Source organism: Rhipicephalus sanguineus, chromosome 3 (genome assembly GCF_013339695.2).
Source record: "Rhipicephalus sanguineus isolate Rsan-2018 chromosome 3, BIME_Rsan_1.4, whole genome shotgun sequence".
Lineage (NCBI taxonomy): Eukaryota > Metazoa > Arthropoda > Arachnida > Ixodida > Ixodidae > Rhipicephalus > Rhipicephalus sanguineus.
The window spans coordinates 155338886-155362952 of record NC_051178.1 but is presented as its reverse complement, the minus strand read 5'-3'; the positions used below and the strand labels follow the sequence as shown (position 1 = coordinate 155362952).

General features: G+C 43.1%; 2 protein-coding genes across 2 annotated transcripts in view; both read right to left on the bottom strand.

Moving 5' to 3' along the window:
- Positions 1 to 24067, bottom strand: part of LOC119387520 (natural resistance-associated macrophage protein 2) — a 165115-nt gene that overhangs the window by 120100 nt on the left and 20948 nt on the right. The gene's annotated exons all lie outside the window — the stretch shown is intronic.
- On the bottom strand, positions 121 to 22052 carry LOC119387521 (major facilitator superfamily domain-containing protein 1-like). The gene is made up of 7 exons (XM_037654936.2): positions 21889 to 22052; positions 19441 to 19539; positions 17411 to 17522; positions 16481 to 16537; positions 11329 to 11485; positions 4897 to 4994; positions 121 to 347 (listed from the first exon to the last, which is right to left on the bottom strand). The coding sequence occupies exons 1-7, from the start codon at positions 22049 to 22051 to the stop codon at positions 146 to 148; spliced, it is 888 nt and encodes a 295-aa protein (XP_037510864.1). The 5' UTR covers position 22052; the 3' UTR covers positions 121 to 145.

The window sequence follows — 24067 nt, the reverse complement described above, 5'->3', positions numbered from 1 at the left end:
ACAAAAACAAACATATTACCTCCTGTTCTTGGAATATAATACTGAGTGCCTTTAAACAAGGTTGTGTGAATTTTGCACATTTGTAGACAGTCCATCAGAATTCACGCCTCAAGGGGATACTATATATTAAGACTATATCTGCTTTCTACACAAAGTGCACATTCTGTTGAGTCAGCATTAACAGCATGAACATCACGACACATTCATAAGTCAAGGAGCAGCTGGCCAACTTACAGCAAAGCCACGCCATGAGAAAGACCTCGAGAACAAAATAGCCACTGCTGTCGACAATCATGCCGGACACCATGGCAATAACGGCAAGACCCAGGTTCTGCACGGACTGCATTCTGAAAAACGGGCAAGCCGATCAATCCGAGTTAACAAAACATGTGACACAATGATTGGGTCGGCGTGGAATACATTAAAAGCTCGTTAATTTCAAGAATTGGATAATTCGGACGTCTTCTTTGGTCCTGGAAAGCATATGTATTGTTTAACGGCATCAAACTTTCGTTAATTCGGTAATATTTGGTAATATTTGGACCCAGTTAATTTGGACGATCCTCGGAGCATGCCAAGTACGAAGTACCGCAAATGTGCAATGCAAAGGAGAGAAAACTGTATGCAAACAACCGAAACAGCCACGGGCCTTCAGAAAGGCGTGGTCGCCATCCATGATTGTGCATTAGAGAGCCAGGTTTATATTCAGCAGCAGATGTGCAGCTCAGCAAGTTTGTTTCGACTCTAGGCATAGGCCACGCGCGTGCCTTCAGAACTGCGTGGACGCTATGATCGTACATTTAGTGACCACGGTTTCGTCCACAGTGGATGCGGCACTCAGTAGCTTCATTTTCACTTCGAGCAGAGTGTGCGCAATGTAACAAAACTCAAACATGGTGGAAGCTATGGAAGATGAAGAGCTTCAGCCACGGTTTGCATGCTGACATAAAACTCAGAATAATAGGGGTGTGCGAATATTCGAAAGTTTCGAATATTCGTAGAATATTACATTCCAAATATTCGTATTCGATTCGAAAATCGTGTATTCGAAAAGTTTCGAATATTCCATAACTTCGAATAATCGAAAAATTCGAATATGCGATTCGAATATCATGCATAATATAACTCGTCTTCCACATTTCTGCTGCGTTCGTATCGCTAAAAACTTTGCCGAGAGGAGCGATAAACATCGTAAGTACACGGAGGCACGATATCTGCCTGCGACGAGTGCCCCAATACGTATGATTTATTGCTGGTGCATCTCCGACGCGCAGCGCTGTTGGCGATCATGTAACCGTACATTTTCAATATTATGCGGCCGTAACGTGCCTCACTACCACTCGTTCACTATGCTGGGCCACTTCTGAAGAAAGACAGTGACCCATGTGACTGGTGGCGGACTGTAGGCACCTTCAGATACCTCAGTCTGGCAAAGCTTTGCCCCATGTACCTCCCTATACCAGCCATTTCTGTTCCAAGCGAGCGTGCCTTTTCAGTGGCAGGGGGGGGGGGGGTTGTCTCTGTTACAAGGGAGAGCCTGCTGCCTGATCATGTGGAGCAACTCATATTTCTTCATGATAACTTGTAGTCATTACTTTCATTGTACCGTGATATATTTGCTTGTGTTGTGATGTGCATTGTGCTAGCCTGGACATCGTGTTCTGGAGATAGCAGTGTATGTTTTGTTGCCAGTCAGGCTGTTAATGTTTTTTTTTCAAATAGCTACATGTTAAACAAAATATCGTTACTGTGGAGGCATTTTTCCTTTGATATTCGATATTCGATTCGATATTCGAAGGTGGATATTCGTATTCGATTCGTATTCGAAAAATTTGATATTCGCACACCCCTACAGAATAACAGAAAGATGAGCTAGTTGGTAAGTATTCATTCTAAAAAGACAGGGCGTGCAAACACGGACACAAGAAAGTCAGGACACCACAAGTTTGTGGTGTCCTGACTTCCACTTGTGGTATCCTGACACCAACACAAGTTGTGGTGTCCTGGCGTTTGTGGTGTCCTGACTTCTTTCTTGTGTCCGTGTTTGCACGCCCTGTCTTTTTAGAATGACATAAAACTCGTTTGCTACTTTGATCGACGAACGATCAGCTGCCTGCCGTTCTTGCGGTGAAAAAGTTATCGTAACGTGTGCATGGTGGTGTTGATGGTACGCAATAATGGATGAGTCCGGAGCATATTTGGACAAGACACTGGGATATTGAGCTGCGGTAACATGTTGAACAAAAATGCGCATGACGAAAATTGCAGCTTTTACACTGCTCTTATGCAAAATAAGTACTACAGTTACGTATTAATCAAGAAAATGAATATGCATTGATGTAATAGACACTTCATTGCTTTCTTGATACTTTCGATAATTCGGACAGTTTTTCCAGTCCCATGAAATCCTAATGAACAAGCTTTTACTGAACCAGAAACAAAATCAAAGGCATACTATTATGTAAGCAACACAAATATGGTGCCATAACAACACATCTGAATTAGGCCACTAAAAAAAATAGTTCTGTTGAACAAAGAAATGGTAAGTGAGCACAAGAAACACATGGCAGAGCCTTTGAATTCTGGTGTGGTCATTCTCATCATGTGCTGAGCTATCCACAATTGAATTTTTGCGTCAGCAAGTCATAAATGCTACTACATTCATAGCTCATTACAATGAACACAGATACAGCAAAGCATGTCTATAATGTTTCTTGCCAATATCATGAGATGAATACGTGCCTATGTCTATGACAAACATTGGATACAAGGAACATACCTTTGTGTTGGATGCAGCTTCGCTATACCTGGGTTTTACTACGAGTTTTGCTCAAGTTTTGCCTTAGGTTTCCCGATCCTAAATCAATATTTGAGGTATCAGACTCGGCTTATTAAAAATGATACACTGGGTATTGTAGGGTTAAACTTGAAAGTTACTGTGTTGTACAGAAATTAAGCATAATAGAGGCAACAGAATGTTCCATCATATGGAGCAGTTGTTTTAAGCCATTTATAATGAAATACAGTCACCGACCGTTTATTCGGACATGTTTGTTTGTTTGGACACCTTCGCGGCACAGCCACTTATCCCATTGAAGTAATGTAAACTTACAACCGAAGATTTGGATGCCCCACAGTGTGCCGTTCAATTTTTCGGACTCCGGCTGGCTGATTGATTGCACCGTTGAACACCATGACTAGCTGTCAGCGATGTTTACAATATTTTGCTAGGTTGCCAGCACTGAAATGTCGCATTGGCTATAGCTGGAGTGTCAAAATCCACTCAGAAATTACAATTGCCAATCTCTTGCCAATCTCGATGGCTATGTTTGTTGGCTACACGTAACGGCTGCCTTTTGGCTTTAGCCAGTCAAGTATCCATTGAATGGCTACCATGGCCAAACTGCAGGCCAAGCCAAGCCATGTCCGGAGTCAGCTCAGTGCAACGTTTGAGGCAAATGACAGCGTGTAAGAGTAAGACGTGGATCCTAACTCGGACAAAAAGAGAATGACGACATGAGCACTGCAACACCAACTAGCCCAACGTCGTTCCCTTTTGGCGTTTAAGGGTTTGCGTTGTCAGGCCTGGCTAGGCCTGATATGCGTCCTGTGCTTTTGGAATGGCTCTGATGCCACCTGTTCCACGTGCACTGTCGGAATTAAGGAAATGCGGCAACTACAAGGCCCTGACGATGGCGAAAAAAACAGTGATAATTCGCCAGGTGGAAAGCGGTCAACCTCAATCCGAAGTTCCTCAGGACTTTTCTTTGAGTTGGACAATGAGATCATCTGTCAGCTACTCGAGCTAGTGCACGTGGACATTGAGTGCAATGATGACGTGCCTCCCACACCACGATCATCAAATGCGGATTTAGCGCAGGCCGTTACAGTGCTACTGCCAACCTACAGGGATGGCCAAACATTGCCGTGAATACAGGCAGACTTGGTCGCGTGTAAGCATGCATGTGTACAAACACACATTGACGAGTTTTTTCTGACCACTGGGCCAATAAAGGTGCTTTTTTCTGGTGAATCCTTTTTTTCGGACTCCCGATTATTCTGACTTTTTGGCGGTTCCAGCTGAGTCGCAATAAACAGTCAGCGACTGTAGCTCTCAATAGGGATGAGGCTTTGCATCTGGTGCTACATCCCAGATACAGTAAGTCACCTTAAGCTTACGTGAAAAGCCTCACGTGTATTAACCTGGAGTTGCATACCATTGTAATAGTGCTAGTCTTGCACCGAACTCAACCAGGTTATAGAGGAATCACCAACATTCCTTAGCTGTAAAGCCTATGGATAATGATGATGTGGGCTACATCCTTCTCTCATCTTGCATTAAACACAAGAAATGAATGATAAATTACTGATTTTGAGGTTTGTTGTGAATTCTGAAAGCTATGTAACCCAGTGGAACTTATGTAGCTATTGCTGCACTGATGGGATGAAAATGATAGCATATTTGGTTTAAGAAGCCAAACAGGAGAAACTTGCCAATACTCTCACTTGTTTATTATTACTCTGATTTGATAAATTAACAATGATGCGCACATGAGGAAAATGGTCAATTTAGCAAACTTTTCCACAGTCTGTCGTACCCTGGCTTTCCTTTTGAACTGGTGCTGCAAGCACAAGATCCTATGTGGAAGCACATAAAGGTAATAGAACTCTGCTTCCATGTGCCCTAATTTTGACATATTTGCCAAAGCTTGTGGGGACCTGAGCCCTAAGGCTGCTACACAAAACTATGAAAGCTTTGGACTACGTGGTGACTGCCATCAGATAAAGCTTCATTGAAAAACTCGAGTACTACATCCATACACTCAATGTGCGCTATCGCTTATTGATTAATTAAACCAGAGAGGCTGGCAATGAAGCTAACTTGTCATCACTTACATGCCATAAGCTGTGCCCAGCTGATGTTCAGGTATCACCATGGCAACCAGGGGCCAAAATGCACATGCCAGGAGAGAATACATCAGCCCCATCAGCACCTGAAAAATGGCATACAGGATCCAAAGAATTAATAATATACCACTCTAATGAATCTTTTAGCAGTGCTGGTTTATAGTACCGGAACTCTTTCAGTAATGTATACTGGGTCTTTCCAGCATGGTTATCTGCCCACAGTGCAAAGAGTGGCTCGTATTTTGCTTGCATTAAATTTCATTGATCCTATCGCTGCAATGTTAAACACTGCTGTCCACAAACTTAAGCATTCTTCCCATAACAATTATAAGAGTTTAGTTTGTCTACAAACTTCCTAGCGTTAGTGTCCCACCCAATTACCATAGCCACAAATTGAGCGGCCTGGACAGGTGGTGCCATTTCACGGTGGAGAGATAAACCAGGCAAACACATATGTAAACATATGTATTCTATTTCAGTGCTGGTTTCAATTTTCGTCAGCAGCGTAATTCTGGATGCACTGGCTTTAAGACTTAACGTCAAGGACAAACCAAGGCACTGGCCAAACACACACGGTCATTGCTTTCTGGACGCTACATCCCTGAACACCTGTACTGGTGCCTCCGTCACTTCTGTCGCTTTGCCCAGGCTGACATCACGCACACTATGGTCAATTATTGTGGGAAGCTAAGTGGGTTGTTCAAGGTAATCAATAGAGTTAATTTGCAAGCAATTTGCGCATCTTTCAGCTTGTAATTTTGCATAAGCAATGGAAGTGTGCAAAACAACGTACCCAGCGAATTTCATTGAGATCTATAGACCTCCGAAAATTGTCGGAGTTGGCCTTTAGAGGGACTGCCTACCGTGCTTTATTGCTTTTCTGGTTTGTGTCGCAATAGAAGGCATAAAGTCTGAAGTGTTCGACCTTGCAACAGTTACTGTGGAAAGCGAGTAGAAGTTTTTAAAACAATATTTCAATCTACGTTCTGTCATCCTCAAATGGTGTAGGGACACCTGCAACACTGGCTACTACACACGATCACAATCTAGTGCCAGTGAACGCTTAAAGGAAACCACATGCAGTTTTTGCAGGCTAAATTAGGTTTTGTTTAATAACAAAAGGATTACCGCAATGGCCGTTTAGAGCTTGCACTCTGTCAAATAAAGTATTGTTACCACAGTCTCTCCAGCTTTGTTTAGTCAGCCTGAAAAACCACCGCAGTCGAGCAGAAAACTTGGTCTGCTCCAGCAACACTTGTACGCCGGCGTTGTGAAATGAACTGTAGTGGTTCAACTCATGCCAAACGTGCAACTAAAATGAGCATGAGATGTGCTTTACAGAAGAAGAGGAGGTCTCTGCTGTTTCAGTTATGTGTACATGTTCTGTGTTGCATATGCGACATGACAGCCAACACGGACGCCTTCGTGAAGCGGAACCTGAAGGCAAACTCTTCTTCAATGTAGAACGTGAAGTGACTTCAGCGTCTGTGAATACTGGTATGCACTTTTACGCAAGAGGACTCATGGGCATGGTTCAAAAATTCCCTGAAGTCAGTTGCGTTGCTCTTTGCACAAGAAGTTGTTTTACAGCGAAAAGGTGTTACGAGGTCATTTCAACGGCCGTTTTTGGCGCTGTAGTTGTCCGCCGCCGCCGCCGGTGTCCGTAACCGCTATCGCATGAAATAGCAAAAAAAAGGAAATAAGAAAAAATTTCCAGGATGGAACGAGGTTCGAATCTGGGCCCTCTGCGTGCGAGCCCAGTGTTCTACCTCAGGGCCATGCCGGTGCTTGAAACTGCGTTGCAAAAAGACCCTATACAAGCTTCATGTCGAGAAGGAACCTGAAATATGTAATGTAGTGTGGTAGAAGAGTAAAATAACTACCAGGCGTCACACAAACACTAATTCTATAACCGGGCGTCACACAATGCGAATCGCGTGAGTGGGTTTTTGAATGCTTCCAACCCATTACAAAGGCCTCTGCGATAATTCTTCAGCGTCATCAGCCACAGCATCAACAAAGTGCACATAATGCCTTACAGGTGTTTAGCGAGTACCACGGTTCTCCGCAGAATGACAAAAAAATGCATAGTGGCTGCTTCCCTACTTCCCAAAAATATGATGATTTATAGCGTAGTGGGTTCCTCGCAAGTGCACTTCTATTGGTTGCCAAGGAAGCCCATAAGGCTCTCATGATCTATTTCCTCAGGCTCTCAATAAAGGTAATTCCCTCTCTCTCTCTCGCTATCCGTTTCTCCGGTTAACGTATGTTATAAAGTGTGGTGGGACAGTTAAATAATGACCGGGCATCACACATTGCGAATTACGTAACTAGTGGGTCGTTTAAAGCTTCCAACCCATTACAAAGGGCTCAGCCATAATTCTTCATCGTCATCAACCGTCGCATCAACAAAATGCACATAATGCCTTACAGATGGTACCTCGCTTCTCCGCAGAATAATGAATAATGTCGTGGTGGACGCTTCCCAACTTCCCAAAAAATATGATTTGCGGTGTAGTGGGTACGTTGCTAATGTACTTGTATTAGTAGCCACAAGAGAGTTTATAACGGGCTCTAGAACTGCCGCTCTTCCAGCTTTCGCTGTGACTGTGCTGCGCTTTGCGCGCAGGTCTGGCATGCTTTTTCTTATGAGTGGCACTGGACGGCATGCTCGCGTTTCCCCACCGTAGGCAGGCAGGTGAACGCGTTGCCGGCAGCATCACCGGGAGCCCCTTTGAACACGCAAGTAAAAAAAAAAAAAAGAAAAAGAAAAAAAATTTTCTGAGGCAAAGGAAAGCTGCCAAAAATGCATAAAATACAATTTTTAGCTATACATATTTCTTTTCAAGCAAAATAAGTCCACCTGCAAGGGTTTTTCGCTTTTACCACTAGATTGAACCACATTGCTGTTGGGTGACGCTAGCGGTCACACTTTCACGACCTTCAGAACCAAATTAAAAATATAATTTATTTTTTATTGGACAAAAGTATGCTCGTTGCCGCCGATGTGACAATTTTCTAATTTTAATCCCAATCAGAAAGTTTTTTCTGAGCAGTAGACAGTCTCTTTAAGCATTCTGTGCCAGGCTAGTCGTGCTTGTTGAGAACATTACATCTGATACTTTCTGAGTAGTATGTGGTGAGCCTATTATAACTGGAGCCCAACTACCACAGTACAGTAGAACCCCGCTGATACGTTTTTGAAGGGACCGTAGAAAATAAACGTAAGAGACGGGAAACGCAAGAGCCGAAAAACAGGAAAAACGACAAAATATTTAGTGGTACAGAATTTTATTTCAATGCTTACGAGCAGCACGAAAATTGGCACGCTCAGCCGCGATCTAGTCGATGGATAGAAACGCGGAGCTGGGGACGGCCTCATCCACAGAAATGTAATCAACGTATGCGATTTTTTTAACACCAACAGCTGTAGGCATGAAAGAACTAAGCACACGCAATCACGACCAGCGGCGTGAGTTCAACCGCGAACCGTGTGCACGACCATGCGAGCTCCAACCAGCTCGGAACTCCTCCCGTCCTCCGACAAATAACGATGATGATGAGTTTACGCCAACGCGATGGCAGAAGTGAATGCCAATCTCGAAGGCCTTGCTTTTACAAGCAATTACGTCATAGACGCCATGTTTGTGCAATACAAATCTCAAAGGCTATGCTTTTGTCAATAGTAAATGCCAATCTCGAAGGCCTTGCTTTCGCGAGCAATTACGTCATAGATGCCATCTTTGCAATACGAATCTCGAAGGCGATGCTTTTGTTTGCATCAATCGAAAGATGCTGTTGCTTGCGCCTCTAATGCGCCTAATGTTACGGTCAAATCAGCAAAAGCTGTGTGAAAATGCACCATGGCCGCTTTCTTCGGTAGTCACTCGGTCGGCTCCGAGTGCACTTCGCGACGTATAATACGGGAACGGTCCGACAGTTACGACGTAACAGCGGGGTTCCCAATTCATTGTATCCTATGGGAGCTATGCCGGGACCGGTGGAAAACTACGTAACAGCCGGGAAAACGCAGCAGTGAGGAACGTAACAGCGGGGTTCTACTGTAAACAGATTGCGCATATATGAGTGACTGGCTACTGCAAACAGACTTATTTGTTCCTGTTCAAAGCAAATGTACAATGGGTGGTCAATGCCATGGCGAGAGTAGCCCTGTTTTCAACACTGCACTAGAGTTCAAGACAACATTAAAGGAAATGCCAAGGGATATGCTATATAGTACATTTTTTTTGCCAAAGAACTTTAGGAGGAAGTCAGAGGGTGCGTCTGCTGAGTCACACTTCTAATGCACATAGAATCCGATCTCGTGTACTTGCCAGCGTTTTGAAAAATGCAACGCACTAAGCACCATGGTTGCCCTTCAGATAGCGAATGCTTACTACAGCCAGCATTCTGTGCAGCTGTGGCAGCGCAGTGAAAAATTCATAGTAAAATCGCTCTATGTGTTGATTCTGCGAGTCAACCACGAACTTATTGCACATATTTTTTACAGCAGAACATAAAGTAGACCTCGGCAATTTGAAATCTGATTAACTTGAAATTACAAATAATTTGAACTGTGAGGCTGATCCTGGCAAAGTTGTAAGACGGTAAACTCTCGTTAATTCGATGTCGACAAAAGACCCGGCTGATGGCACTATATTTCTATGCAGCCACACTTTTTTAAATTCCGAAATTAACCTTCGCCAGACAATTCAATCATGGCTGATCGTCAAACATATGCCCTACTCCAGTAATGACTGCAGCAATGTTTCCAGCTGCAGCACTTGGATCATACCTAATGCGCTAAATGCACATAATCTTAAGTAAAAGTTGCCTATTTTTTACCTGCCCCAGGAAGATAATGCCAAAACGGTAGCTCTCAAAGAGTTATTAGAGCAATTATCCAATTATAATGGGTGCCTTTTTTTTTCCCTCCCAAGGAAATTGGTGCGAACATTTCTTGCAAGGTTCACTCCGATAAGAAGCAAGCTGTGTTATAACAGCTCACTTTCCGAACTGTTATAAGGTATAGCACCCTAGCTCAATGGCGGACAAATATTCGGGACACTCACACAGTAACAGAAAGCATGTCTCAGATGAAGAGAGTGGTCTTATACCATGGCCACATCATCAAGGAAAGTGCGAGGCCCTTGCCTACGAGTGCTGATCAGTCACCAAACAACAAGTATTGCAACTTGGCACTGATTTTACACAATGTAAAAATGAGCATTATGTCAGTATGACCACCGTGTATGATGACCTCAGTGGTATCTGGTACGCTATGTAGGAGCGGCAGCACAATCTACCATGGCTTGGCTCACCATGCCGCTAGTACCACGAATGTGGTAACTCGACGCTTTATTCAATGGTGTGATAAGTAGTGCTTGGAAGAGCATGTTTCATGTGTCAGAGCCCATGCATAACATGTGGCCCTAACATTTGAGCATAACATTTGGAATCAGCGCAAGTCGACTGTACTTGAATGGGAAAAAATCTCCAGGAACATGAATTCTAAGAACTGCTAGGTTTTGTTTCACTTTATGAATTCTAAGAACTGCTCAACAGTTCTCTTGAACAAAATTTCTCACACCTACGCACTGACTGCCTTCAGGGAAAAAGCCGCATTGCATTGACTCCCACTTCAATGAGAAACTTTGAAACAATGTGTCAACCAACACTCAATGCGTTGCAGAAAGACAGCAAAATTGCACCTGTTGCAGGCTACATGAAATGTAAGGAGTGCTCGCGGCCTGTCTGCTAAGCTGCTAGAACCGTTGCCACATGAATTACATACTGTTGGATTGACTGGCACCCTCCTGCAACCCGTATGCCCTCTTGAAGGCTTAATAAGCAGGTACGGCTTAACAAGATTACACTGTATGTATGTATATACAGAACTCATGGATTGAAACGTGACACTTTATTATTAGTACACCGACAGCTATGAGCAACTGCTTGTGATAACTGCGTCATGTCGCTACAAATCTGGCTGTTAAAGATAATGTTGGCTCTGATGTAACTGTTCGAGTACAAATTACGCCGGTTTGACACAAAGTGTAGACGCTGGAAACGAAAGTACATGCATTACTTAGCCCCATATTTTCATGTTTCATTCCGTGCGTACTGTACCTGTACAGTGCTCGTGGATTGAAACCCAACATCAGTTTTTTAGCACAATGATTGGAATGTGCAACTGCTAGAGATAACCGTGTTGTATCGCTGTGAATGTGACCATTATAGGTAATGTTGGCTCTGATGTATGTGTCTGAATCAAAGTTGCAGCCATACGACATGAACTGAAGAAGACGGTGGAAGCAAAAATGTGTGCATGCCTTAAACTTCAAATGATGCATTTCAGTTCGTGAGCACTGTATATGCACAAATAAAAGCATGATGCGGCAGTCTATGCAACACAATTACCATGGCAACCCAGGGATTGAGGAAGGTGAAGGCAAGCAGCCCGTGAGCAGCAAGTGTCCCAAAGACGGCCACTGTGACCCAGATCAAGTTTCTGCCCAGCAGATCCACCAGAATTCCAAAGACGGGTGACGCGAAGGCTGATATGAGGTATGGGACGCTGGAAAGGAATAAGAATTTCATGGAATAATAATAAAAATGTCTAGGGTTTTACGTGCCAAAATGACAATGATTATGAGGCATGCCACAGTGGAGGGCTCCGAAAATTTTGCCATCTGATCTGCACTGACATCGGGCCTGACAACGGGCCTCTAACATTTCACTTCCACCGAAATGTGACCATCACAGCTAGGATCAAATGTGCAACATCCGAGTCTGCAGATGAGCACCATACCACCCCGGTGGACGAAAAGAATTTCAAGGAGATAAATGGAGTAGTGGCAAAGAAACATCAAGAAATATCTATTTTTCTTCGGCGATTCAAAGCCCTAAATTGCATGTTTTGCAACTGTTGGAGATAGTACTATGTTGAGAATATGATTGATGACTCAACCTTTATTTGATGTAATAGTGTTACAAAATGTTAAACTACACATTCATGGAAAGCCAGGCCTTGGTATTGCATGACAGTCTGCAAAATGAATTTCTTCAGGCCTAAGTGAAAGTGGTTTGTGCTGCAATGTGACAATGTGGAAGGCCTGTCTTCTTTAGTCTGCATCACACATTTTTAACAACGAGAATGAACTAACGAGAGGCAATCAGACATGACTGAAAAGTCCTACAATTAGCACTTCTTATGCAGCGAGGACAAGGCTCAGGATTTGCTTGTTTTTCCTGCAATTTTTTTCAAAGCAGTCGCTGCATAGTACAGTTGAACCCCTTTATAAGAGACACTGATATAAGAGACACGTGGGGTATAAGAGACACCAGTGTGCTACATGAAAGTAAGGGTTGATAGGAAAATGCATAGCTTAGTACCCTGCTTATAAGAGACACCTCATATAACAGGCAAGAATTTCTCCCCCATGCGTGCCTCTTATAAAGGGGTTCAACTGTACTGCTTTAGAATCAGTACTACACAGTGTACTTTTAATAAGTACACTTATGTGGCTTGGCTAATGGGCCAAGTACCTCAAATTACTGGCTTTCACAACGAAAATTCATGACTGTTTTCTTCTGCCTTTCTAGGCGTGCTACCGCAGCCTAACTTCTATGCCAAAGGAACTTTGTATGTATAGGCTATATACCATGGGGCGCGATATCTGAAAGCACTGGGTATGTAGCGTTCTCATGTCAGTGTGCGTCGGCACAGTCAAAAGAAGTTCAGATACATATAAATCGCAGGATGAGGCTAGGAAAGCTTTGCTTTAAAGGGACACTAAAGAGAAAAACGATTTTTTTTAGTATTAGTAAATTACTCTTTCATGATACCAAAATGAAAAAAAAAAAAAAACCCACCCTTGCTGTGAGATCGTGCTTGCTGAGCAAGAAAACGTGCAAAAAGAAAATGCGGGTGGTGACGCCACCATGAAGTTCTCGCACTAGTCACCGTGACATCCCAGATTTTGACGGCATCTGCTAAGGCCTAGGTAGTTCCTAATCAGTAAAAAATGAAGTACGTTCTCTTTTGAGGGAGCCAGAGACTTAACATACCTAGTTTCGTAAAATTTCGTTGAGTCAATGTGGCCAAATTACGAAAGAAACACTTAGAAATCCACGCCGTCACAGTGAGATTTCGGTGCGAAATTTAAAAGTGAGATTTCGACATTTCTCGTGTATTAATAAACCTATGACACTTTTGTGCGAGATCTTGAGCTCGTTGTGTTTCCCTTCCTGGAAGATGCGCGACATCACTAACATCTTAACATCTTTGAGAGAAGCCACTTTACAAAAACTGGAATTACAGTGTTGTTCAGGATACTTCATAAAGTTTGTCTGCCCAAACAAGAAGCTACAAGATAAAGTGGAGGCAAGTATACAAAGCAAAGGTAGCATCGTTAAAGACAAGACAAGCAGCTTTTTGTTTTGCACTTGAAATACCTCCCGATAGGTGTGACAATGACTTATTTTTCAGCGCTCAGTCTAATTTAAACTCATGTCTCCCGAGTACATTTTTGTACATCAATACATGCTTGTTCTGTAGTAAAAACCTCCATGCAGAATCTACTTTGGAAACTGTCTAAGTGATGCCTAAGCACAGAGTATTATTGTAGAAAACTCCATTACAGAGGCCTTCCAGGAAACATTTTTTATAGGTATCGGCATGGCGTCTCATCTTATGTCGAGTGTTCGTCAGCATCGAGAATGGCCCCATGAAAGGCGCATCCTGTGGCCACTGAAACACATTTGAATTTTCGCAAAGTCAAATTTTTTCTGATGTGTACAATCTTCCATGACAGCTTTACATACTGTCTTAGAGAGAGTCCTTTATAGAAAGTGTTCTGTTTTGCAGTTGTTCGTACTGCTGGCACAATGCATTCATATAGTTCAGATGCGTTTAGATTTTTCAAGTGTGGGTGTGTAGCCCAGCAGTTAAGACACTCGTCTTGGGAGCGTGGTGGCCTGAGTTCGAAACCCAGCGCCGTTGAAAAAAATTTTGTTTTATATATTTATTTATACAGAGATTTGTCTTACGTGACAGAGGGACGGAAACACAGTTTTCGTGTGTAAAGGATATCCAAGTCGAAATCAAGATGAGGAAATGGGAATGTGCAGAGCATGTAGCAAGAAGGCAAGGTAACCACTGGCATAGCCTCCTTTATACTTCTGTGCCTGCCATGTGAGCCGAGCGAGACCGTCGGCAGTCCACTCCCCTCTTCCTGGAAATACGCCGCGGGATGCCGCGTGGTGGCGCCAGTCACGTAGAGCTGCCGTCCTGCCGTGCCGAATGGTCTGGCATGCTACTGCCGCAACGATAAGTTGACTTCTGGCACGTTGCGGTCACGCACATTGCTTTTACTGTCTGTAGCCTTTAATATTTACTGACTGCAGCCTTTAGTAACCAGCACTTTGTTTCGGAAGTAAATGTAACGTGGAGGCGTCGTTTCATGTTACAAAAAAAAGCGCAGAAATCGACGAGCAACACGTCCTGAAGTAAGCCGGTAGCTTTTCACGTTTTCCGATTGTGAATACATCGCGCATGCATCGCGAAGGAGGCATTCAATAGCAACACTTCGTTGTTTTGAGTAAGCTTATATCGTAGTCTTAATCGAAGCTGTTTGTCTGAACCTGAACACTGACCATGTATGGTGTGCGCGGTACATGTAAGTTGCATATTTTGCACCAGTAAGTGACCATTTTAAGACAAGAAGAAGTCTTTTAAGGTCTCATTTTTCTTTGTTAGACACAATATTAATGAGAACTGACAGACAATAATGCCAAGGAATGTATAGGGGATATTATTTGTAGTATTTAGGATATAAACGTGAAGAAAGCAAAGTGGACGAAAAGATAACTTGCCGCCGGCGGGGACCGAACCTGCGACATTTTAATATCCCCTATACTTTCCTTGGCATCATTGTTAGTTCTCGTTAGCATTTTAAGCCAAGTTTGGCCATGTTTTTGATCAAAGGTGCCCTATCTCGACTATATAGTATATGTAGTTATCTGGTTTTACAACTGTCTGATTTAGCGTGAACCGCCGACTGTTTACCGACACATCTAATCTGCATGGTTGTTACTTTTCTGGACTGTTTATTGGCATATATCTATGGCCTACTGCTGTGTACCACACTGCTGGTCGGATTCAAAGAGCAAGCTTAATTCCCGGCATCTCGTTCCATGAAATTCCCGCGGACGAAACACTGCGGCAGCAGTGGATAAAAGCCATACGGATATGCAGATATGTATCTACAGCCACCGACAAATTGACATTTACAAGTCATTCTCGCAAAAGCCTCTGAGCAGAAAGTATATATGTTAAGCTTTAAGAAGCAGTTTTGTCTTTTGTGTCTAAGAATAAAATGCTTGCGTGCCCTTTAGCTGCCACTGAATCGGTTTCCTGGACCTGCGTTTTGACTGCTGCCAACTTGCGCCCAGTTTCCACTTGGAATGTCTCACTATCCCTTTAATTTGTTTCCTTTATATGCCGCACTCCTGCAAGAAAAACCGCATATACGTAACGAAATATATCCTAGGCTTCTCGTGAATATAATAAAAAAGACATCTGTGCTGTCTACAGCAGTACGTCCGTTTGTGTTGACCCAGGCCCCCTCCTGCAATAATCTTTTGTAAGATCATGGTAATCAATAATAAATGTAAACTGAATTCCGCACAGTTCCCACCACAGGGTGCGGGTTCGTTTCTCAGCCGCACAAGTCGTGTTCGACAAATACCACTCGTATGTCGTGGACCACTGTGTGCCTTTGAAGAATGGCTGTTATTATTTGAAGGCGCAAAACCAACGATTGCGGTGTAGCGGTACGATAACGGCCGTGACAGCCGCGTATTCGGGCCATCCACTTCTCGGCGAAGTATGTATGTATATATATATAAAAGTCCCAAAGAAAAATAATTCAGAAAAATGCTTCTGAAGCGCGGAATCGAACCAGCGACCTCTCTCTCCGCAGCGCGTGGCGCTAACCACTATGCCACAAAGCGCAGATCCTTCAGGTAGCTAACGGCGAGCGTTATATACACACCCTTTACCGCTGGCAGGACTCAGACAGCAGGCACTTATAAGTGTTTCTTCATTACTAGCGAGATGGCGCGTGGAGCGCAACGGGCGCATTTAAAAGTCGTCGGCCAGCTCGCTTGCTTCTTCTAATATTTGTGCAGGGAAAACCTTGCCTTCCGCTGTCTGCTCGTGCGGTAGTTGCTGCCGGGGGGCAGATGTTTTTGCAGCGTAGCAGCGCATCCATCACGGGCCGCTTTTCTTGCTATCGCATTCATTGCTTCGCCCTTGCGGCGAAACTGTGACTTTTTTTTATTCGCCCTCGTTGGACGAATAAAAACAGTGATTGAAACAGCAAAAATGGCGGTAGGGGAGAAGGGGGTACATATTTCAAATCTCCCGAAAAAGGGAGGAGGGCGCTTGCTCGGGTAGGGGCGCTTGCTTGGGATATTACAGTAAGCATCTTCTTTGTGATAATATGGAAAAATAAGCCTCCTCTCCACGATAAGATTGAAAACAACAAAATTTTCCGAGCCCACTCACCTGTCCACCGAGTTTGCTTCAACGGCTGAGAACTGGTACTTTCTTTGAAAGAACACCCTGTTGTAAAAAAAGAAGAAAACTTACTATGATCACGCACGAGTTTTTTACATAGATGCTGCTTTCTGATCTCGCGTGCACCAAGAGTCTACCTTAACAAATTATAAAAATAAGAGTGTGCTCCGGTGGAGCAGTTATCAGGTCAATATACTATTGCAAGGCTATATTAACAAAAAAAAAAAAAATATTTTCAAGCTATTCATCAAAAATGCCAGTTTTGCAAGTTTTGCACGTTGCCAGTTGCTAGTTCCCTGTGAATACACAGGGAGTGCCAGATTTAGAAGCTGTCAGGGTGATGGTGTCAGGGTGATGGAAAGTAATGGGGAGAAAAAAAACTGAACAATCTATAAGAAGCAGTGGTTACAGTGATTTTTATCACAGTTGGAAAACCAAAATCAAAGAAGCAAGCAAAAAAAAAAAGAAAAGAAAATACAAAGCTGTTTTGTAAAAAGTAAGAAAGATCTTATGCCATAAGCAGCAGCAGCCAGAAAACAATATAACATGTATACTATTATTACAATCATAAAAGTTAGCTGTTACCACGAAGAGAGTTGTTGCATAAGGTGATCCTCAGTATGTTTTTCCATACATACTCTGTGGGTGATCATTTATAGAAATGTATATAATAGAATTCCACACTTTGATAGCCATGAATGTGGTGGGGAACTTTCCATTCACGAAAGTTTTAACAACAACTAAATGCGAATGTGTGACTTCTTGCATTTCTACCAGCTTTTCGCAACTCCTGCTTCAACAAAACTGCAAGAAAATGCATTCGTTACAAGTCATGGTTAAATACCAACACAGCCAGAATACTGGCTTTTCAGAACCAAGTAATGAAGGAAGACCTTTGCTACTGTGAATGATACTTACGTGCCGAGGCCAATGAAGGGAAATATGGTGACGTAGTATGACACACAGATGAAGCACAGAAGCCAGAAGGTCTTGGGAAAGTAGCGTACATCTGTCAGTTTCACCACCTCACCTGCATGAAGGTCGCTGTTAGGTAAGGATGAGGTACTTCAGGCATGTTCACACCATAGAGTTTCCTACAATACTTACTAGAGGGAACTCTGGCGCTAGTGTCTATGGAAGCTGCAACACATGACGCTTCAGCCAGCATGGGAATGATGGGTAGTACACAAATTTGTCTAAACTTTGTACTTTCGGCTCTGTTTGGCTGCGCGTCGGCTGCATCCGCTTTGTCGCAAAATGAAGTTCAGCAAAAGTCAGCAGTGTCACTTCGCCACTAACTTCTTTTGGCTCAGCGATTCAAACCTGGTCATGAAGTTCACAACGGTGTATTCTTTAATCCGAAAAAAACGCCAAAACCCAGCAATAAACAAAGCCACAGGTACGTTTGAAGCTGCAAGCACGAAGACTAGGCAAATTTGTGTACTACCCATCATTCCCATGGTAGCTGAACGATCACAGCGCCAGAGTCCCCTCTAGTTAATTTTAGGAAACTCTATGGTTCACACCAGTCAAATAGGAAAATGAAGAGCCCAAAGCAAGTGAGTCTTCAACACAGTGTGAGGCTGTTCAGACTGCCCGGCAACATGGCTGGCCATGCTTCCACAGAGGAAGTGTACAGTACTCACGGATTGAAACACGAAAATTTGGGGCGAAGTAATGCACATAATTCGTTTCCAGCGTCTACAGTTTGTGTTGTATCGGCATTTTGACTCGAACACTTACATCAGAGACAACATTACCTGTAGTGGCCAGACTTGCGTTACATCCGCGGTTATCACGAGCAATTGCTCACAGCAGTCGTTATAATAAAAAAAAAACGAAGATGTTTCATTCCGCGAGTGCTGTACTTTGCACTTTCACAGACGTCCCGACACCTTGTGGCACTTCAGATAACTATCAGCTGCCCGCACTCTCCAGTCACCGAGACACTTGTGAAGGACAGTCAGCTGAGATGGAGACAAGACAGTAAGCATTTCATTGTGTTATTTCTCATATAGCACAGGGGTGCTATTGATTGTGTTGATGAAGAGTGCAGCAGAAAATGCAACTGAATGCCGAAACCCAGCGGATGCTATTTCCAACTGCCACTTCTTATGCTCTCGTTGGCTGCAAGAAACAGTGAGGCTCTGACGGCAAGGAAAAAAAAAAGGATTGGTTTGGGATTGGTTGTGCTAATCGCCCCGTTTTTTGCCTGCTATACTTGCTTGGTGAGGAATTTTTCGCTGCTTTACACAAAGCCACCTGGCCACTCTGGCTGCCCCGCATTCCGTGTGAACATGCTCTCAGAGAGGTTTTGTGCACAAGGGGAAGCATCAAATTTCAAAGCTGATGTGTCCGAGTTGCTAAAATTTCGGTGCATGTGGTGACCTTCGACATTGCGTTTAACGGTGAATGAAGAATAGAACATCTGTTAATTTCTTTCCGAAGGTCAAGTGCCTGTCTCGTTTTAGAGAGATCGCCATGGCATAACAGGAAAACTTGCGATGCAGACAGCTATAGACAACTTGGCCGTAACACTATGCTACAATGCATGCAAGTTTGTCGGAATGAAAGCTCTCAGATTCTGAAAAGTTTGTCATGGTTCTGGTAATTGCACCAGGGACCAATGTTTTCCTTAGGTAATGGCGAGGCTTGAGGATCACAAAATGAGGCTAAAATGGTTGACAACCAAGAAAAGGGGTAGCAGATACAACAAATAGTTTCTTCAGAAGCCTCAGGTAGAAATCGGGAATAGACCCCACATTGATTGCGGGTTCGAACCTTGAGCCGGGATGGCTTTTTTTCTAACTGCGAAACATTCTTTCCTAGAAACCTAACTATGTTGTTTTCCTCTACAACCTTATTCCACTCTTGGGTTGATGCCAATTTTTTCTTTCGAAAATCTATGACAGTTCCGTCTATTTTGATGGCAGAACGGGAGTACTTACCAGTCATAGCATCCTCACGTCCCATAATACGTTGCGCTCTGCGGTCAAGAATAGCCAGCACGACTGCACACAGCATGGACATCACGCACCAGGAAGCAGCTGAAAACACAAGCAGGGATTATGAAGAACAAACAAGCTAGAAGTCCACCACTGTCAGCCTTTGTATTTACTGGTACTTCAAACCTTAAGAAAGACCATCAATATAGAAGATTAAGCATATGTAACATGCATGTGTTCTTTTCAAAGGCTTGAAACCAGTCAATACGTGAAAGTCAATACCTTAGTGTCAAAATGTAGAGTGCAAAGGATGCTCAAAATATTTTGTCTCGCACCATACTGGGCAATGAAAAAAAAAATCAGTGACAGTGAAACCTCGGTGATACGATCACAGCTCATACGAATTTCAGGCCGATTCGAATATTTCGTTGGTCCCGGCAAAGGCCCATTGGCCTCAATGTAATGGAGTACAGTTGTTGCGAACGAATTTTCACCCAGCGACGTTTGATACGAACGTTCGCTACCACCCAGGTGCGAAGAGGTGCTGTCCGCGCTGTCGCGGAAGGCGCACCAAGCACGTGTGAGCGTGAGAACGCAAGCGTGGGCATGCGCGCCACACCGCCAAGTAGGCAGAATCACGGTGTAAGAAAAACACTTTTCTTACGGTCAAAATCAACCTTCAGAGACGCGTCAGGGCCTCCGAGTGTCGCGGGTCACAACTCACCTGGTTCATTAATTAAATGCGCGCGTACTGGCCGTATATTTACGAGTGCTGGTATGATTGCTGACATCTAAAAACTTCACTGACAATCATTAAGGATTCCTCCTGACGTTGCCGCAGCCCTGACAAACAATAAATGAAAATGTACGCCAGCATTCCTTTGTCGCATGCTAATTTTCCACGCTTTCTGGTGATACGAATTTCGGATGATACGAATATTTTTGGTGGTCCCGCGAGATTCGTATCACCGAGGTTTCACTGTATTACCTGTGATCGGTCTAACCTACAAGATTCATGTTTATCTCAAACTGTCACATTAAAGGGGCCCTTCAACACTTTCTGAACATACTCTGAAAATGTTGCTGATCAGTAGTCAAAGGCTCCTGTAAACATGCGAGGCAAATACCATATTTTTTTGCATATAACCCACACCAAAGAATAGAAAAATGTGGTTAAAAAGTGGGTGTGTGGATTATATGCAGGTGTTATATGCATACATTTTTTTTTCTTTTTGTAGAGTTAAAGTTAGGGGTGCGAGTTATATATGCGAGAAAATAAAGTAATAGTATTGCACGCAGCAGAAAATTTGCACTTTCATTTCACAGACAGCCAGTGACAGATTTCATGACCACGAAAGTATCTTCGATAAAATTTAAAATGATTGTTTCGAGTTCAATAAATTGAAAATGTAGATGCCTCTCTAAGGAAACACCGAAGAAGTAATTCCTCCTAGTACTTTCCATCTCGATCAACGGTAACCCGTTCATTGTTTTGTTTTCTACACTCACGTGAGGTGGCATGGGGCATACTACCCCGTGCTATTTCAAACACTAGATGCCCGAGTGGATCACTTTGAGCCCACTACAAAAGTATTTGCCGATTCATATCATCGCTTCCAAAACCACCGGTATGCTTGCCAGTGCACCCTTTGTCTCTTGTATGCACCTTGACAGCTACACGCCTTGGCAGACATCACTTGGCGTTTAGCTAATTGAAACCGTTTCAAAATGCGCTTTCTAGGTTTGGCTTCTCTCCATTGGTCAACCTGACGCAGGACAAAACTGGTGAGCACAAGTTACACACAGAGCTCGGCCAGACTTCAGCACAACAGTAATGCGTTAGTGTCAGTAGTGAAGTGGAAATCCCTACCAACTCGCTGAAGCTACTATTCTAGTGCCAGTAGCGCTTAGTAGGCCAATACATTCTGCCCTCAAATGGCTTGGATTCGAATCTGACTTCGGCTAGCTGCTTGGTTCGTGCTGCAAGACTCGAATTGGTTCAGTTTGATTTTTGTTTAAATCGGGTGCCAGGCAGTTTATTGATATGCATGGCTGTGCTTGTGCAATCGAGAGAGTTGGCAGCTATGTTGACATATATGTACTGTGCAAAATAAAAATGAGAGGCACAGATTGTTCTTCAGCAAATAATTGATGGCATGCTGATGTAGCAAAGCATACATCTTTTTGCTTTATACAGTCACTATACATACATATTTTCAGTCCTTTAAAATTCAAATTAGCATTTCAGAGCCGATGTTTAGTTAACCTATCTCCACTACGACACTGAAAAGCAAAGCAAAAAGAAAAGATGAAAACTAAAAGGAAGAACTTGTTTTGTGATATCCTGCGTATACATATGATTTCCAAACATAATGAGGCAGCAACAACAGTCACAAGAGCCACCATTTTGCTTAAACAAATGCATTCATCTGTCCAATCTTGCTCACTCACCGACGAGGAGTGCTACTCCCAGCCCCGTGAAACCGGGGTACACCTTGGCCACAGCGGCGTACAGGAATGGCATGGTCATAAAGTTGGCTGTGCTTCCCTGCAAATAAAATGCTCGGGTAAGCGCCTGGGAACAGTGTTGAAAGTTGGTCCCAAGTTGGTACATGAGTGAAGGAGATTCTTTGTTATTTTTTCCAACAGAAATTCACTTATGAGCTTTAGCCTTGTCTCATTGTTTTCCTACTTGCGCGTATTGAGTTTTTTTGTGTGTGTGTATGTGTGAATGTTCTCACCTTAAAGGGGTACTGACACCTTTTTTCGAAGGCAAGATTACTCTGCCATACAAATCTCCTGTATGCAGAGACTGCTCTGAGCAAGTGTGAAGCTCAGCAAACGTTGATAAGCTATCTTATTTCGATAATAAGGTCAATTTTTCCATGGCGCACCTACCGACATCTACACTAGCTTGACGTCGGGCTACAGTACTATTTCTGCTGACTTCACGCAGCACTCTGGCTAGTTGTGATGACGTCAGGTACCAAAACTTTCAAGATCGCCGCTTGTGCGTCACCAACGGAGCCACGGTGCGGAGCGGCCGTGGAATAGTCGCCATATATTGTGCGAGCACGTGATGAAAAGCTCATACCGTGTTGTGACGTCGGGGTACAGTAGGAATCGAAACTAGCTTTTAGAAACATACTGTAATTACTTTTTCAGGGTGCACTCTCGCGCTTAGCACTACCTTTTCTAGGCTCTTGAAGGCTTGGACTTTCATTTGACGCTAAAAAATGACAACTGAAAATTTTCGTGTCAGTACCCACTTAACACCTTAGCACGTGGCAGCAAACACCACCCTTTTGCACATATGGAATTCTATGACTCAATGTATTACATGGTCAACTACATGCTACACTGCCAAAACAAGTATGGGGAAAGAACCCGGAGGATAACAAAAACTCAAGAATTTAAGGAGCACACAGCGTGTGATGGAGCGAAAAATGATAGGTGTAACTAAGATCGGAAGGCAGCGGAGTAGGCAGAGGACCAAACAGAGGTAGTTGATATTGTAGTAGATATTAAGAGGAAATAAAAAGGGGGGAGGGGGCTGGGCAGGTTATGTCACGAGAGGGACAGATAACTGATGGTAACTGCCGGAATGGGTACCAAAAGATGGGAAGCGTGGCCGAGGATGACAAAGGGTTAGGTGGAAAGACAAAATTCAATTTGCAAGCATAAAATGGAATACGCTCACGCAGGACAGGGTAGGTTGGAAATAAATGTGAGCAGCCTTCATCCTGCAGTGGATATATAAGAGAGGTACTTCTACCTATCATATAATAAAGAAATGACTTAAGATGTTCTACTTAAGGAGGGACGTGGCAATGAAAATTATTTTTGTTATTTATGGGGATAAAGTGATGAAATTTGGCATGCAGATGCGATTTGTTATGCTGATGTGATAACTGAAACTGGTTTAGAGCTATATGTTGTAGTTTGAGTTTCAACATTTGATAGGTTCTCATTGTCATCCCAAAATTAATTAATTAATCAAGATGTTTGCAGAATATTCACAAAGGCCCCTCCTGTGACGTAAAGCTATTGGTTTATTTTTAATGTTCAAATAAGCACACAAAAAATTTTTTTTAATCGCCTGTACACACTGTCTTACTAACAACTTTTACAAAAAGCCAATTATAAAAATCTGTATGATACACAGACAAATATGGACAGTTTTACGGCACTCACTAATGTTTCAAAATCTAAAAGCAAAATACAGAATGGTTATATCTTTATTTGTTACGCAGTGGCGCAGGGATGACTGACAGCAACTGCACAAAAAATGGAACCCGAGAAAACAGAGCTCAAACAAAATAGAGCTCAAAGTTAAGGAAACGAAACTCAGAAGGAAGCTGGTTTTATTTTTCATTGGAGAAATGCAGATTTGGGGCTATCTTGAACTCTGATCTCTCCTCTTTACAATGATGCCAAGATGGCAGCACTGTGCCAAGGAGAAGCTACAAGATTCTCATTTTCTGAAGCCCTGTTTTGTCAGTTTTTTTGACAGTACGCTAGTAAAATGTTTTTTTCTTAACTTCTACTGTTTATTTTGTTCTGATATTTCACCGTTATGTAAAAGATGGTTTGAGGATTGCAAAAAAAAATAATTGCAGTGGCTTAGCTT